Source organism: Marmota monax, unplaced genomic scaffold (genome assembly GCF_021218885.2).
Source record: "Marmota monax isolate L192 unplaced genomic scaffold, Marmota_monax_Labrador192_F-V1.1 WCK01_AAM20220418_F8-fsc00008, whole genome shotgun sequence".
Taxonomy (NCBI): Eukaryota; Metazoa; Chordata; class Mammalia; order Rodentia; family Sciuridae; genus Marmota; species Marmota monax.
This window is the reverse complement of record NW_026694432.1, coordinates 14,975,957-14,992,505: the sequence shown is the minus strand read 5'-3', so window position 1 is coordinate 14,992,505 and position 16,549 is coordinate 14,975,957. Positions and strand designations below refer to the sequence as shown.

The following is a 16,549-nucleotide window of genomic DNA, read 5'->3' as shown; positions in this document are numbered from 1 at the left end:
GTCCCGGGGACACGACCACAGCCACCCCAGGAGCCCGGGAGCCCCTTGACCCGACAGGCAGCTCCTGAGGCCAACCTGGGTGCGGGCACATCTGAGTCCACATCTGGGAGACCCCAGGCAACCAAGGCTGCTAAGTCCTCAGCCACCCATCTCCCTGACCCAGCAACGTCCCAGGACATCCAAGAGACACACCACGGGCAGCTGGCACCCTTGGCAAAGCTGGTGGATGTCTCTGTGCACACACCGACACACAGCGCCATGCCACACGCCCCAGGGCCCTGGGCATGGGAAAGGGATCGCCCCGGAAGGTTCTGGTCCCGTGGTGGGACCTGAGTCTTACACCAATCTCTCAATGAAACAATAGCTCAGGTAGTGTCACCGAGACACCGTCCGCGTCCTGAAACCAGAACACTTTAGTCTCAATGCAAGTCACCGACCCAAGGCCCTTCGCTCTGCCTCAAGGACACACTTCGAATCAGACACGGAAATCGCTGTTAAAATCCACCCGAGTTTTAACAACACGGAGCAGTTTCTCATCAGGACGAGACAGAAAGGCTCCGAGCAGGAGTCGAAGGAACAACGAACTGGCCGCGTCCTGGCGCAGGGCCAGAAACCAGAGCGCAGGACGGGCAGGAAGGAGCGGGCGCTTACCAGAGGGAGGAGCCTTCGGTCCCCGTGACCTCCAGGAAGTCGTACCCATCCTCAAGCTGGAAGTCGATGAAGACCAGGGCGATGGTGTCCCCCAGCTCGGCCAGGATGGTCCACGTGCAGTCGGCGTTGTTGTGGTACTCGGAGGGGAAGTGGGGGCTAGAGATGATGCCACTCTGGCCCCGCAGGGTCCCGCCACATGCATCGTCCGCTGTGGGCACAGACAAGGGGTTCACGTCAGAGGTCTGGTTCCCAGGACCTGGCACTCGGGCAGAAAGGGGCCCAGAAGGTGGCACACAGACCGTTCACACGGGATCCTGGCCTGAAGGGGCAGAAGAAAAGTGACTTTGAACTCTTCCACATCCTTTCCTGGGTGCTGGGCACCGTTGGGAGGATTTCAGATATGGCTGTTTTATATAACAGATAAGGAAGATCAAAGCCCAGAGAAGTTGAATAACCTGCCCAGCGTCACACAGCTAATGAACAGCAGAGCTCATATCTGGACCCTCTCCTAGTAAGCGCTCTGTTAACCATGATCCAACACTGCTCCACACTGCTCCACGATGACCAGGAAGGAGCAGAAATCGGCCACCGTGTTGATCTTCTTCATGGTCACGACTGACAGGAATAGACAGTCTCTTCCCACCAGATCTTAGGTGGGATATTTGATAAGACAACTCCCTGGGGCAGAACCCCAGGGCACTCGAGCCCGACAGCCCCGCTCCACCTCTGCCTTCTCCTCCTGCCCTGTCCCCCAGTCATCTGGGACCCAGCCTTGTGCACGTCCCAACCTCCTGCACGATGGAAAGTGCTGAGGATTCAGTTCAATAAAACAAGAGCCACTGCCCCATGATAAAGGCCACTCCATGGCCAATAAAGAACTCTGGCAAAGGAGGTGGTGACAAGAGCAGAAGGGACAGGTGTGTCCCATGGGGCATGGACATTTTGAAAAGGGTGGGTCAGAAAAATGTCACGGAGAAGTTGATATTTCAGCCAAGACCTGAAGGAGGGAGAGAGGACCCATGTGATCATCTGCAGGAAGAGCATTCCCATAGCTGGAGCAGCAAATGCAAAGGCCCTGGGGTACCGAGGCCTGCACTGTTGAAGAACATCAAGAGACCTGAGAGGATGAGCAGTAGGAACAGGGAAGAGAGTGGCAGGGGACAAGGCCAGGGAGGGCTGGACAAGGAGGGCCTCCGAGGTGCCCGTGAGGACATGGGCTTTGACTCACATGAGAGGAGAAGCCAGTGGAAGGTTCTGAGTGGGGCAGTATTAGTAGAATCCCTCGGGCTGCTGCAGAGAGCAGACCACAGAGGCGGAGGCAGAGAGCAGGGCGCCCGGTGAGGCTGCTGGGAGGATCCAGGTGAGGAAGGATGGCTGGGGCCAGGTGGTAGTCGTGACACATGGTCAGGGGCTGGCAGGACATAGTGCACCCAGAGCCACCTGCCTCGTGGCCTCAGGGAGAGGGCGTCTGGGACAGAGGGAAGGACAAGAGCAGGCAGCTGGGGTTGGCAGGGGTCTCCTCACAGGCAGGGAGGTGGGACGCGGTGGGGTGGGTAGGAGGAGAAGGGCTGCCCAGCCAGGGCCCTTGAGGGTCAAGACGGGGGCCGGGGTTCTGGCTCCTTCTCTTCTCTGGCCTCCCCCGCCCCATCCAGCTGCCTAGGGCCCAGGGAGGAGGCCCAGAGGGGAGGCAGACAGGTCGGCCCTGCTGGGCTCTAACCCCCGTCAATGGCCCGTGGCCCCTCTTCCTGTCCCTCCTGGCACTCTCCCGCTGGCCTCTCTGCAGGAGCCCACAGAGCCTGACCTCTGAGGCAGTGTGTCCCCCGCAGATGTGAAAAAATTCACCCTGAGCAGCTCGGGGGGGCTGAGCCTGGGGAGGCAGGCAGCCAACAGGGGCCTCGCCTGCGTCGCTCCCAGCGAGCACTGGGCCTTCGGGGGCCAGCACTCTGTCAGTCGGGGACAGTCCACAGTCCCAGCCACGATGGGCCACCCTGGGCCTGGAAGGCCATGGTGAAGCCTTGAGAAAGGACAAGAGCGTGCCGGAGGCCCCCAGGCGACAAGGCCGGGGCGGTGTGGGGCTTGGGGAGCCACCTGTCACCCACCGCAGTGGTGCCCGTGGACTGGGAAGGGAGGCCTTGGTCGTGCTGGGGGCTGGGGTCTGCGGTGTGGTGACGAGGGCCTGTTCTAGAAGGATGACTTTGGTCCCGAGTGACGGCTAGATGGCGGGTTTGGGGGTGGGGATGGTGACAGGGAGAACAATGAGGGGGTTCCAGGCATCAGAGCAGGTGGTGGCCGAGGGGTAGGCATGGGGAAGGTCAGGAGGAGTGGGTGGGTCCCCAGCAGGGAAGAAGGTGGAGATGGGGTTCATGAGTAATGAGCCCCGGGGAGGAGCCACCCTCTGGGAGGAGGAGTGTCCTCAAGCTGGCTCCGCCCACGGCCACCTTGAGGGTCAGCTCCAAAGACAAGGTGCTGGTCCCAGGATGTGGGACCCTGAGAGCACAGGGCCTGGGGTCAGTGGGACCAGTGGTGAAGGCTGCAGAGAGGAGAGGAGAGGGCCCTGGAGGAGGAGGGAGAGGGCGGGAGACGGAGGACTAGGCGGAAAGGGGAGCAGGGCTGGAGGAGCCACCGTGAGGACCCAGGGACTCGGGCTGGCTGAGGGCTGGCAGGGGCCCTTCTCCAGACCCCTGTCCACACTGCCCCCTTCACCTGGCCCTGTGTGCAGGAGGACAGCAGGGAGGCTGGGGAACGTGGGCCGTGGGCAGAGGGGCAGCTGCAAGGCCGTGTGGGCTCCTGTGGCTTTGGAGCCACGGGGCCAGCAGCAATGCCCCTCTCCAGGCAGCCCCACCCGCCTGGCCCCTTCCTCCCCAGCACCTGCTGTTCCACCAGGGCCCGGCCAGGGAGGCTCCGCGCTGCGCCAGGGCACACAGGCTGGGGGGTCCCAACCCCACTGTACCACAGCCAGCCCACCAGCCCCTGGGAGCCTGGAGAGGCCCCCTCGTCTACTGCTACCATGCAGCTCAAAGCCACGGCACCCTCCACATCAGTGGCAGCTCTCTGCCCCACCCCCGGCTGCAGGTGTTCCTGGTCCTCCAGTCTGTCCACCCTGCACAGCAGACAGAGTGATGCTAACAAGCACAACCTGAGGACCCACCTCTCCATAGGACCTCCCATGACTCCCACTGTCACTCAGGATCAGAAGGAATATCCGGTGGCTTCGAATAACCCTGCACGGCCTTCTCAGCCAGTCTCAACCACGCCGGCCTTCGCCTGGCTCTGCTGGCTCACCCCACCGTTCCCCGCTCCAGAACTTTTGAAAACCCTATTTTCTCTTTCTGGAACCTTCTCCTCTACCTTGTTGGGCCTGCCTGGAGCTGCCCTAGTTTTTAGGTCCTAGTCTAAGTTTCACTGTGCCTCTAGAACCTTCCAGAAGGTTCTTCTCTCCCCAGTTGAGATTTCAGAGCACTACATACTTTTTCATAATGAATTCTCATTTTTCGTTGGCCCATTCTGTTGTTATTTAATGTCGTTTTAGTCAGCGTTTTTGCTGCTGTGATCTGACCAGCGCAATTAAAGAGAGGAAGTTGATTGAGGGGCTCACAGTTTCAGAGATCTCAGTCCATAGACAGCTGGCTCCGTTCCATGAGGCTCCAGATGAGGCAGGACATCATGGCAGAAGAGGGTGGCAGAGGGAAGCAGCTCACATGGTGACCAGGAGGCAGAGAGAGACTCCACTCTCCAGATACAATATAGACCCCAAAGTCACGGCCCCATGACCACCACTTCCTCCAGCCACACCCCACCTGCCTCCAGCCACCACTCAGTTAATCCCATCAGGATTAATGCTCTGATTAGGTTAAGGCTCTCATAACCCAATCATTTCTCCTCCAAACCTCCTTGCATGTCTCACCCAGGAGCTTTTGGGGACACCTCATATCTAAACCGTAACAAGTATCGAGACAGTAAACTCCCTGAAAGCAAGGCCATGTCAGCCCTGTCTGTAGCCCTCAGCCAGCTGCAAAACCCATCTGCTGAGCAAATAAATGAAACAGGGAAAACTGAAGCTCAGGGAGGGTAAATGACTTTCCCAAGGCCACACAGGAGGTGGTCAAGTTAGGGCTTCAGTGGAGTCCAGGGTGGCCTCTACCGTGACTCCCTGGGGTTTGGTGAGTCATCCTGAGATTTTTCAACTTCCTGATTTTAGCCAGCGACTTCTGGACAAGTGTTGGGCGCTTATGTCCCTCAGACCAGAGCCACCATTCCACTGTGAAGATGCCACCCGTGTCTCCTGGGCCCTTCTGACTCCCTGGCTCTGGCCCCATCCTGTTTGGATTCAAGAGGCAGTAACAGCTGTCTGGCCACTTCCTCCTACTCTAAACAAGGCACCGCATTTCACAGTCACAACTTTGTAGTCATAAAGTACAACCTTCATCCGACACCACAGTCCTAAAATATTCATCTGCACTCTCTCCTCCTCTGGCAGGGGGCCCGGGGCTCCGCCAGGAAGTCATGCATATTGCGAGGGGCAGGTGTATTTTGCTGATAGCTGCCTTTCCAAGTTTATGACTTTATTTATGATTGACGTTGGGCTCTACTGAACTCTCTCCAATTAGCCACGATTTTAGAAAATCACCCCCTGCTGTCTGCTGGCTCCACCACGGCGCTCAACGTCCAGGTGGCTGTGGAGGAACTGGGACATTATTCAGGCCTCTCCAGGGCACTGTCTTGGACACAGGGAGGTTCTAGAGTCCTTGGCTTGGGTTCTGCCCATATTGTCCCTCCCTGGGACTCCTCAGCCTCTGAGAAGAGAAACAGCCAGGAGGCCGTGGGAGAGGCCGCCATCTTGAAGCCCAGGGTCAAGAAGGAGGGAGATGGGAGGAGTGACCCAGAGCCACGGCCTGCCCCTTTCCTCGAACTGTATGGCACCATGTCCCTGTCCATACTGGGCTCCATAACCTGTTCAGCCTCCTCAGTCCTCTCTTCTTGGGGACTCTGGTGTCTGCCCCTTTATACCTGGCATTTATCAAAGACACTCTTTACCATGAGGAGATTGCCAATCCATAAGAACATCGCCATGACCCCTGGGCTCCTTCCTCAGATACTACCGTCCTTCTGGGGCGATGGACAGAGACAGGCCTTGACTGTCGAATATGCAGTTCTCTGTGGCGCTTTCCCCAGGGACAGCACATCAGGTGGAAGCCTTCGCCTGCATTTCTCATTCAACTCTCAACCTGCTTGTCCAGACAGGCACGCCACCCCATTTTACACATGAGGAAATGGAGGCTCATGATTTGTTAAAAACCTTCCTCTGGTCACATAGCAACCACATGTCAGAACTGGGATTTGAACCCAGGACACGGACTCCAGAGCTCCCCCAGTACCCACCTGCTTCTCTGCCTCCCGGGGCTCAGTCACCATGATGCTGACCCAGAAGCTCCTGTTAAGGCAGAGGTGGCTGAGCCCTGGGGCGAGGCTTCCTTCTGAAGAAGGAAAAGCAGGCCCCCAGCCTCCACCCTGAAGCAGCCCCCACCTAGCAGAGTGACGAGCTTGGGCCCTTTCCCAGGGGCTCCCCTCCAAGAGCTCCCAGGGCAAGTCAGGAGGAAAGTCAAGGGACCCACAGGAGCCCAGGCAGTCCCTGGGCTGTCGGACCCTGCAGGGGATACATGCACCCAAGCCCTGGACCAAGGGCTGGAGCAACTCTGGAAGTGGCTGTCACTGTCTCTTGCTGAGGGTCACAGGCCACCACCCCGGCCTGCAACAGACAGCAGTGGTCAAGGTCATAGCTGGGGGACACCCACACGGGGGCTGAATGCTGGCCCTGCCACCCGGGCAAAGCTCCTCACCTCTCCAGGCCTCAGGTCCCTCTCTCAAAATAGAGGACGGTGATACCCTTATCTCTTAGGGCTTCTGTGAGGATTAAATTAGATAACACAGCACCAGCCAGCAGTGATCGTGGCAGTAACAGTCACAAGGACAACTAACCCTCACTGAACGGCTGCTGTGAATGAGGGCCTCTGCTCTGTGCATTTATTCACAAGAAGCCCAGGTCCACCTTCCCAGTTCAGCAGGGCTCTTGCTCCCATGGACAGATGAGAAAACTGTGGCACAGAGAGGTTGAATAACTGGTCCAAAGCCGCCCAGCCAGAGGGGCAGGTGGCAAGGCTGGGATGTGAACTCAGGTGCTGGGACTTCAGATTCCGGTGGAGAAGTGGTTCTGTAGAAGAGCAATGGTGAGGGTGGTGGGAGGGAGGAGAACTAGCAATGTCGCTGCTTGCACAAGACCCTGCAGTCAGGGGCCAGCTGGGGTCCAAGCTCAGAATGACTCCAGGTGCTACTGCGCCAACAGGGCGCCCGGAGTCTTCTCCATGTCACTTAATCTATGAGCGCAGCAGGCCCGGCGTGCAGGTCCCTTTGCTCTGTGCTTGCTATCTGGGGTCTCTTATCCTCCCCCAGAACTTTCTAGTTCAGGACTCCCTTGAGCTGCAGAATTAACACCCCCACCTGTCTCTCTCATGGGCATCGAAAATGTTACCTGGACGGACTGAGCTACCTGCCCCTTTCCTGTTGGTGCCCACCCAGCCGGCACTCAGGAAGAGCCTGGCCATCAATCTTGTCCTTCTGTCCCCTCAGCATCTACATCTGACCACTGGCAAGGCCTGTGGGCCGCACCCCAAACCACAGCCCCAATCTATTCATGTCCCTCCACCAAGGCCACCGGAGACTGAGTGCATCGTCTCCCGACGGTCTCTTCACGATCTCCCTGTGTCTCTACAAGCCCTCTCCCGTTAGCATCCACAGTCATCTTTGTTCAAAAGTTAAGTTGAATCAGAGAGACGGTCCCCTCTCTCCCAGCTGCCTCCTGACCTTAGAACCAAACCAGCTCCTCGCCTGCTTCACGCTGTTCTGCCCTCTCTACCGGGGCCCCACTCTGCTTTTGCTGCAGGGGCCTGTTTTCTGTTCTTCTAACATGTCGGGCTCCTTCCCACCTCAGGGGCTCTGCACTTTCTCTTCCTTTGGCTGGGAATGCCCCTCCCCAGGCCTTCACGTAACAGGACCCTTCTGGTCCTTGAGGACTCCGCTCCTGCATCCCCTGCTGGTGGCTCCATCCGGAGCTCCTTCCTCACCACCGACTACTTCACTTCCTTCCCGGTTCCTAGCCCCAGGTTGCCTGCAGGGTCAACTCCACGAGAGCGTGGGATTCGATCTGACTTGATCAGTACTGCAATCCTCTGTATCTAGAACACTATCGGGCACAACATGAGCTGTTAGTAAATGCGGACTGATTGATGACCGGCTGGCACGTGGTGGACACTCCAGAGAGAGTTGTCAAATCCCTGAGCAAATGAGTGAGCCATCAGACCCAACTGGCTGCTCCTTCTGTCCCAACTTTAAAACTCAGAGAGGTTTAGCAGCTGACAGGTGACCACACAGCTGAGCTGTGGCAGAACCTGGGCTGTCTGGCTCCATACACAGTCCATGCCACCAGGGCACCACTGCCCGTCTGTCTCTGTTTCTGTAGATTCCTCCCTCTGGGGCCAGAACATTTGGAATGCACGTCACCACAGCTTCTGCAGACCAACTGTTTGCCTAGATCTGGCTGAGCCTGCAGCGCTTGCTGTGAGTCTCTGATGCCAAGCATGTCTTGCTCTGGCCAGTTTCTCCGACCACCTGCCTCTTGGACCCTGGCATATCTGAATTCCCTTTCTTCCTCACGAAGCCCTCTTTGATCTTGAGCCAACACCCTTCAAAAGCCAGAGGCTGATTGCTGAAAGCACACAGTCAGTCACCCCTTCCTAGGGATCCAAGAGGTGCCACCAGGCCCAGGACCTCCCCGGGACCTCTGACTTTGCACATGTGCCCAGAGTGTGACACACACAAAGGGAAGTCACGGCTCCCGCCTCTTGCCCTCTGCCAGCTGGACCAAGCCTCAGTGGGCCAGGACCCTTGGGATGGGCCTCCTGGAGGGCTGGCCTCACACCTGCTCTGCCCCTGGTCCTGTGGCTTCCTATTCCCCTCGTCCCTGCTCTGACCCCAGCCTGGGCCCACTTTCAGCGAGGCACATACAGCATCACACCCAGCTCTCCGACGGACTCTGGTGGCTTTGGTGGTAAAGAGATCATGTCACTCAGAGCTGCTGGCCGGTGGGGTGATTTGGGCCAGGGATCTCCCTCTTGGACATGTCTGCCTGTGTGACCTTGACGGGGACTTAGGCCCATCCAGCCATTCACTCTGCAAATATTTACAGACCACTGTCGAGTGGACGGGTTGATCCACATAGATACCAGCCCTCGAGAGTTCTCCATGAGGAGAAGAAAGGCCAAGAGGCTTTCAATCCTTCTGGAGCGTGAGCCCCTCAACTCTGGCCTGACTGTGGACGCTGGGACGCACCCTGTGCTCCAGGTGGCTTGGCCTCCTAAGGAAGATCACCTGGAGAACCGCTGTCAGAAAAGCGCTGACACTACTGAGGGGGCTTCTTAGGGTGCCCCTGTGGTTTGCTGCACATTAGGACACAGAGATGCCCCAGGAGGAGGGCGGGGCCCTGGCACTGGAGAGCAATCGTGTCTTTCCTCAGCCTCTGAGCAGAACCCCACCTCCGCCCTGGATGGCAGGGCGCCTCCGGGGTCTGACGCCTTCTGAATGCCAGGCTCTCCTCCTGCTGGCTCCCTGGTGTGCTGGGGAGGGAGTGCTCTCGGTGCGGCTCCACGGGGAGCTACTTAAGAGAAGACAGAGTAGAGAGATCTGTGGGACTCTCTCTTTCTGATAGGTCTCCGGCTCCAGGCGAAGGAATCCGAACTTGACCCTGTCAGTGCCAAAGAGCCCCTGACGAGATTCTAAGCAATTTGGTGATGGTGTCAGATCATGTCTTAGAAAGTTCACTCCCACTGTGGAGGACGGACCAGGTGGTGTGTGGGCCTGAGGACGGCTGACCACAGAGGGGTGCCTGAAGGGAGGCAGGTGGAGAGGAGGAGGCCTCCCGAGGAGCGCCTGGGGTGGTGAGAGTGGGCAGCTCAGGGGGCAGCAGCCAGTGATGCAGGAAGGAAGGACGGAGCCTGAGATGCCCGGATGTGCCAGGCTTGGCCACCTCGGGAGGGGACATTCCTCACCATGCTGGGGGAATCGGAGTCAGGGTGTGGATGTGCCAAGCTTGGAGCGTATCCCGGAGGGGCTCCGGGGAGTGGTCAACTTCCACATGGGCTGAAGCTTTGGAAGTCAGAATCAGAGCTGAAGAGAGGTTCCAGACAGGGAAGGAAATTCCCAGAGCAGAGGCCTCACTGGGCTCCCAGCATTTGAGGGAGGGGAGAAGGGGGGAGAAAAGCCAGGGTGGGGGCAGGATCATCATCAATTGAGAAGCTGGAAGAAAAATGGAGAGACTAGGACATGGTCGTGCCCATGGGGGGCATCCAGGCCCGCGCCCAGGGATCACTGGTGCAGGGAATGCAGGAGACGGGTGTCTTCCCACTGAAAGACCAGCAGTCACCGCTGTGCACGGGCACACAATGGAGTGTGGGGATGTGATCAGACCTGGGGAAGAGCTCCCTGGGAGGGCATTCACAGCTGTCTCTGAGCTCAAGCGAGAAGGGTGCTATGATTGATTAATTATGTCTGCCACAGGAGTGGGAAGAAGGGGAGGGGGCACACATGCCAAGGTGGCCCTCCTGGCTTCTCTCTGGCTGGTGAGGTTGACCGAAAGGATTTTGGCAGCCAGCCCCAGAGTTCCTTTCAGGGTGAGATCACTCATTATTCAAGAAAATGTCCCCCTGCACCTAATCAGCTTGGGTGGGGAAGAGGAAGATGTAAGGAGGTGGCAAATCCAAGAGGAAAATGGGCTTCTGTCTAAGCAGTGGATGGAAGTCCTGAAACAGGGTCAAGTATGGCGGGTACGAAGGCAGAAGGGGCTGGTAGAAGACGAGAGGGTGCAGTGCACACCGTGGGGACACTGGAAAGGCTGAAGCCAGGGAAAAGCTGGCAGGGGCCGGGGCCAGGAGACTTTCAGACTCAATGGTGGCCCTTTCCTTTTAAGTCATTTGTAAGGCCAAACTGTGAACAATGCTTCAGTAACAGGGGCACTGCTTGCAAACACCTTTGTGCTTTGGTTTGGTTGGGTTTTGTTTTTGTTGTTTGGAAGACGGTGACTCAAGAAAAGTGGACCAAGTTCCCAGCCAGGGAAGTGAGGCATGGCCGGCCATGAGTTCAAGGTCCAGAGGAGGCTGAATCTGAAGAGGATTCCTGAAGGCATTGGGAGAGAGAGTGCATTAGGGGTGGAAATTCTCCTGAACAAGACAGCCTCTCTGCCTCCGACACTGGGACTGCAAGTGCCACTCTGCAGAGAGTGGTGGAAAGTGAGGAGAGGAGACAAACCAAGATGGTGCTTTCACAATGCTGAGCCATAGGGGCTACTTGGTGGACTGCCATAGTGGGTGTGGCATGGAGGACTGCCATAGTAGGTGTGGCATGGAGGACTGCCATAATGGGTGTGGCAGTTCTTCAGAGTGGATTAAAAGTTACTTTCATGCAGTACGATGCTCATCTAGATACATATTGCATATTTAGTCTGGCTTGAGTGAAAAAGCTGACATTTCTAGTGGCACAAAAAAGCTGTGGCTTATATTTCACAAAATAAAAACACGATTTCATCTGCTCTCCTATTTCCTGTTCTATGGGCATATCACAACCCTGACACTATCCAGAATGTTAAGGGTCATGTCCTCAGGGCAGGCAGGGCCTGGCAGGGGGTGCTCTGTGGAAGCACATACACCTGCTTCAGGCTGAGGTTAGGTCCCACAGGGCCACACACCTGTGTGTAGGGCCAGGGTCCCGCCCAGTTAGTTTGGTCACTCCTGATTTCCATCTCATGAAAAGAGGAGTTAGAAGTAGGACCTGAGAGGACGGGACTTAGGAAGGCAAGAATGGAGACTCTGGTCCCCTTGGGACCCACCAAGAAGGATCAACATGGCTGAAGCCAATTCCACTGGCTGAAGAGGGGTAAACAAACTTGAAGGGAGGTGGCAAATCAAATTGGTTGGTTGTGGTCTGCCTGATGGGAGGGAATTCATAGCTGTCTCTGAACTCAAGCAAGAAGGGTGTTCTGATCGATTAATTATGTCTGCCATGGGAGGGGGAATAAGGGGAGTAGGTACGCATGCCAAGTACTGTAGATCCCTGGTGTCAACACTAAGAAACGTGTGCATATGGCGGCAGAGGAAGCTGCTTAGACTGGGAGCTAGTCTTTTGAGAGTAACTGCAGAAGAGCTTCCTCCAAGAGGAAAGTAAAACTCAAACCAAAGGAAAAGCTTCTTCTTCCAATCATCACTCAACTCTCTGAAATGTTTCTCCTAGGCCATTATTTGGGGGCTCTGGATCCATGGAATGTAAAGGTGAGAGTTTAAGAAGAAAAGAAGGATCAGTAATGCCAAGGGATGTTGGGAGGCCAAGGAGCATAAAGATTTAAAAAACAAAAAAACTCCCATCTGACCTGGCTGCATGAGTAGAACACTGGAGGCAAAGTGCCACTCTGTAGAGGGTGATGGGAGGTGAGGTGGGGAGACAAACCAAGATGGTGCCTTCACAGAGCTGAGCCATGGAGGACTGCCATAGTGGGTGTGGCATGGAGGACTGCCATAGTGGGTGTGGCAGTTCTTCAGAGTGGATTAAAAGTTACCTCAGTGCAGTAGGATGCTCATCTAGATACATATTGCAGAATATGCACTTGTGCAACATTATAGGAAGAAGATGAAAGAAATACACAAAACTCATGGTTAAAATTGACAAATTTTGTTTCTTTATGTTTTGCATTGTCTAAGATTTTTCAAAACAATTTTATATCATTTTCATCTTTAGATAAGAATTGGAAATTGTTCTAGAAATAAGCTTGGCTATAATGAGTGTGTGGAGGGGGACAATTAGGGATAGGCTGGGCGTAGGATGCCCAGTGTCCCGGCTTGCCTGGGACTGAGGGGGTTCCAGGACATGGGAGTTTCAGAGCTACAAATAGGAAAACTCTGGGTGAATTGGGGTGAGCTGGTCACACTAGCTGGGTGGCTTTGCTCTTTGTGGGGAGATGTTGAGGTTAACAGGTTTTGAACCTATTTGGAGGCTGGGAGGAAACAACCTTTAAATAGGGAGAGAAGTTGAATTTCTAAGAAAGGAATAATTGCCCGTGCAAGGTCTGTCCAAAAGCCCATGGGGGAGCCATGCAAACGCAAGAGGAGGGATGGTCTCTAACAGGAAGGAAAAGAAAATGATGCCCCTCTGTGACAGGAGGACTCTCATCTTTACATTCCATGGATCCAGGACTCCCAAATAACTCTGCAGGGCAGAGTGGCTAAAAATAAGCTTGCTGATGTAGGGAAGGAAATCCTGGGAGCCCAGGCAGGGCTGAGAAGCTCCTGATACCTGGAGTCCCACCCCAAGGACCCTGGATGCTCCCCAGATTGGACGAGCCACAGTGGGTACGCCATGCCCTGCTAGGGCAGTGAGGTAATGTCTCCCCGCCACCTGCCCCGAGACTGGATCTCATGGGAAGCTCCTGTACCCCCTCCCCGCTCACGCCCTCAGACTCTCTGAGGCCACCTACCTCTGCAGGAGGGCAAGGGGAAGTCCCACGTGGCACTGTTCTCGGAGCCAGCGTGGCAGGTGAGCACGGCGTGACCCTCGAGGAAGAAGCCAGGGTTGCAGCTGTAGCGGACCTTGTCACCCAGGTTGAAGGTTGAACCCTGCTGGATGCCATTGGGCAGCCTCCCTGGGTTCCCACACGTGTGGCTGGGGAGAACTGTGAAGAGAGGAGACAGCCAGTGGGTTAGCGGGAGGAACCACATGGGACATCTACATTTTCTGCTTTTTCTAATGTGTTGCCCTGGGTGTTGGGGTGTCCGTCCTGATTGTGAGGGATGTCATCCCAAGGAAAACATTGTCATTGCTTGGGTATAGTTGCCCTGATTTCAGACTCCATGGAGGGGGCACAGAGCATTGCACAGAGTAGTTGCTCATTAAACCCAATGTCCTTTTCCCTCAGCCAAGGGAGTCCTGTGGTCCAGTGGGTCTGGGGGCTCCAGCTTTGGTTAACACTGGAATAAGCAGTGAGGGGAGAAGAGGAGAACCTGAGTTTGCATCAGCCTGATCTGTTTAAAGAGAAAATTGGGAACTGGGGAACACGGTGCACAGCGACCAGAGCCAAAGCCATCGCCACCAGCAGCAAGTTCACTCTCGTTAACCAGAGAAAGAGTCTTGTTAAGGACGCGACAACAGCGTGACCTGCCAGCTAGGAGGGAGGGAGGATGCAGCTCTTCTGTGCCCGGGTGGCACCTGTTACCTGACCCAGCTCCCTCTGCCTTTGTCCCCAGAGCTGGGACTGCCAGTGCCCCGAAGATCATACACCCCCCCACCATTCCAGTCCCATCTGGCAAGGACGAGGGGTCTCAGCCTGCTCAGACCACGGCTCAAGTGAATCCACTGGATAATGACACATCACGGGCATCTCTAAGAGTAGGGAGGGTACCGACTCCAACCTGCAGGCCCAGGTCACTCCCCCAACTGACAGCTCACCACCTGAGGGACACTGAGCAAGTCTCCTAACCTTTCTGTCTCCGCTTCTCCTTTGTGAGATGGGATCATGGCAGCACCTTCCTCAAAGGCTCACTGGGAGAATTAAGTGAGGTAATGAATACAAAGCACTTAGAGCCTGGTGCACAGTGGGTAGACACCAGCACCCTGAGCTCCTAGGCCCGTGGGAGGTCTGCATGGCTGAAGGCAGGTGAAACGTTATGGGAGGATAAGGACAAGGCAGGTTTCCAACCCCAGTTTAGGAGTCAGAGATAACCCTCTGGAGGAGGTGACATTTATGTAGAACTCTGAGAGATTAATCAGCAGGGCCAGAAAGAGTGTTTCAGAGCTGTGCAAAGGTCCTGGGGCTACAGGTAAACTAAAGGATCAAGGGACCTAGAGTGAGAGGGTGGAGTGGCCATGAAGAGCAGGTGGAGATGGCAGCCTGGGCTGTAAAAGGCTCCCTGTGGTGCTGCAGCTGGTGCCTGCCAACCTGGACCCGCTCTACCCTCGATGATCTCAGAACACTCCAAAAGGCAGCCTGCCCTCCTTCTTCTCCCCTGGGAGGAAAAAATTCCTGGGAAGAAACAGCTTGGTATAGCTTGGTATAGAGGGAAAAGGAAACCTTTGGATCATCCTGCTCTGGGTCTGGAAATAGGTGCTACCATCACCTTACTCTGTATGACCTCGAGTCACATAACCTTGAGTCACATGACCTCACTGAGAAAACAGTGGTTGAGGTTATGACAGTAGATACCCCATGGCTCACACAGTGCCTAGCACATAGTAGGCGCTCAAAAGATGGCAGATGTTCTCATTCCACGGGGCCACAGAACCCTGAGGGCAAGGGTCTGGGCAAGTGTATCCTGGGGACTAACACAGTGCCTGGCACTGGTAAGGGATGTACTTGTGTGTTCGTTAATTAGTTATTTGAAGAGTTGCTCATTAATTTATTATTTTCTTTCTGCAATAAAAATGTATGGTGAAAAAAAAATTTTTTTTAATTAAAAAAATTTTTAAAAAATTAAAAAAAAAATGTATGGTGGTCGCCTGTGTGTGGTGCTGGGAAAACAGCAGAGAACTTGGGCAGAGCAGGTATCTATCCTCAGAGGATTGTATTTTTGTTGGAGAATCTTAAGGACCAGAGATCTCTTCCTTCTCTACTCTGACAAGTGAGAGGAGCAGATGGAAGGATTCACCTCTATCATCTTGTCCATTTGCCCGGCTGAACATTTCCCATGATCCCCTGGTTCGGGCCCACTTAACATTTCCCATGATCCCCTGGTTCGGGCCCACTTAACATTTCCCATGATCCCCTGCTGCTCGCTTACAGCAGAGGCAGTAAGGATATGAATGTGTGAGTCCTGGGGACGGGAGGAGTGGGTCAGTAAACATTTGGAGAAGAAAGTAAGCTAAGGTGAGGGGAGGGAGACCACCAGGGGAAATGGGCTGAGAACTGGTGTAGAACTAACGTTTCATTTTCTGCAACAAGACGCGAAGACCCGATTTAATTAAATTACTAATGTCAAATTTTTAATGAACCTGCTTCTGCTTTGGGCTTTCTTCCTTCGAAATTAATGACTGGAACGTCGCCTATAAATAAAAGTCGATTCTTTTAAAAAAGTCACTCTCAAATGCTTACTGCTCTTTACTTAATGAGCTGTTCATAATCAGCCCACTGTGACCTAGGTGTGACAAATGGCACCCATGGCAAACCTCACCATTTTCTCCCAAGCTTTGATTCCCAGAGGCTGCACGGTGAGCGGAGCGTGGGATTCAAAGAGATCCAAGTTCAAATTCCAGTTCATCTACCTCTGGCTGAGTAAACTTGAGCTGTAACGTTCACCTCTCTGGGCTTCGATTCTTCATCTTCCTCTTTGGATAAGGACCCGAACATATTGGGTAGGGCACATCCTATTGACCTCATCCCTACTTGAGCATCCGCAAGACCCATCTCCAAATAAGGTCACAGTCACAGGTGTGGCCGCTAGTCTCCAATGTGTCTTTTGAGGGAAAACAGCTCAACCCACAGAGGGTTGTTGTGGGGATTAAGATTAGATTTATAATACCCACCGATGAGTGCCTACTGTTTTCAGTCCCGATTCAACATTTATTTCCTAATCCCCAAAATGAACCCCGTAGGGAATGTATTGTGCTCACCTAATGGGTGAAAACCCAGGCACAGAGAGCTCAAGGAACCAACCCGCTTGCCAAAGGCCACCTGGCTAGACAGTGGCAGCACTAGGCTTGAACCTAGGTATCTCCACCACTCAGTACCCTCAGATGGAATGTGCCAAGGGGCCAAGCACATAGTAGGTGCTTACTAAATGAGTGTTTTCTTTCCTTTTGCATCTTGCCCGAGACC

General features: G+C 54.9%; 1 protein-coding gene across 5 annotated transcripts in view; it reads right to left on the bottom strand.

Annotated features, from left to right (window-relative positions):
• Nucleotides 1–16,549, bottom strand: part of Csmd2 (CUB and Sushi multiple domains 2) — a 548,321-nt gene that overhangs the window by 352,323 nt on the left and 179,449 nt on the right. For all 5 annotated transcript variants that reach the window (XM_046468882.1, XM_046468883.1, XM_046468884.1 and 2 more), the window contains exons 4-5: nt 13,220–13,414; nt 652–859 (exon numbers count right to left, since the gene is read on the bottom strand). In XM_046468882.1, the coding sequence (XP_046324838.1) occupies nt 652–859; nt 13,220–13,414 (403 nt within the window). The remainder of the gene's footprint in view (nt 1–651; nt 860–13,219; nt 13,415–16,549) is intronic.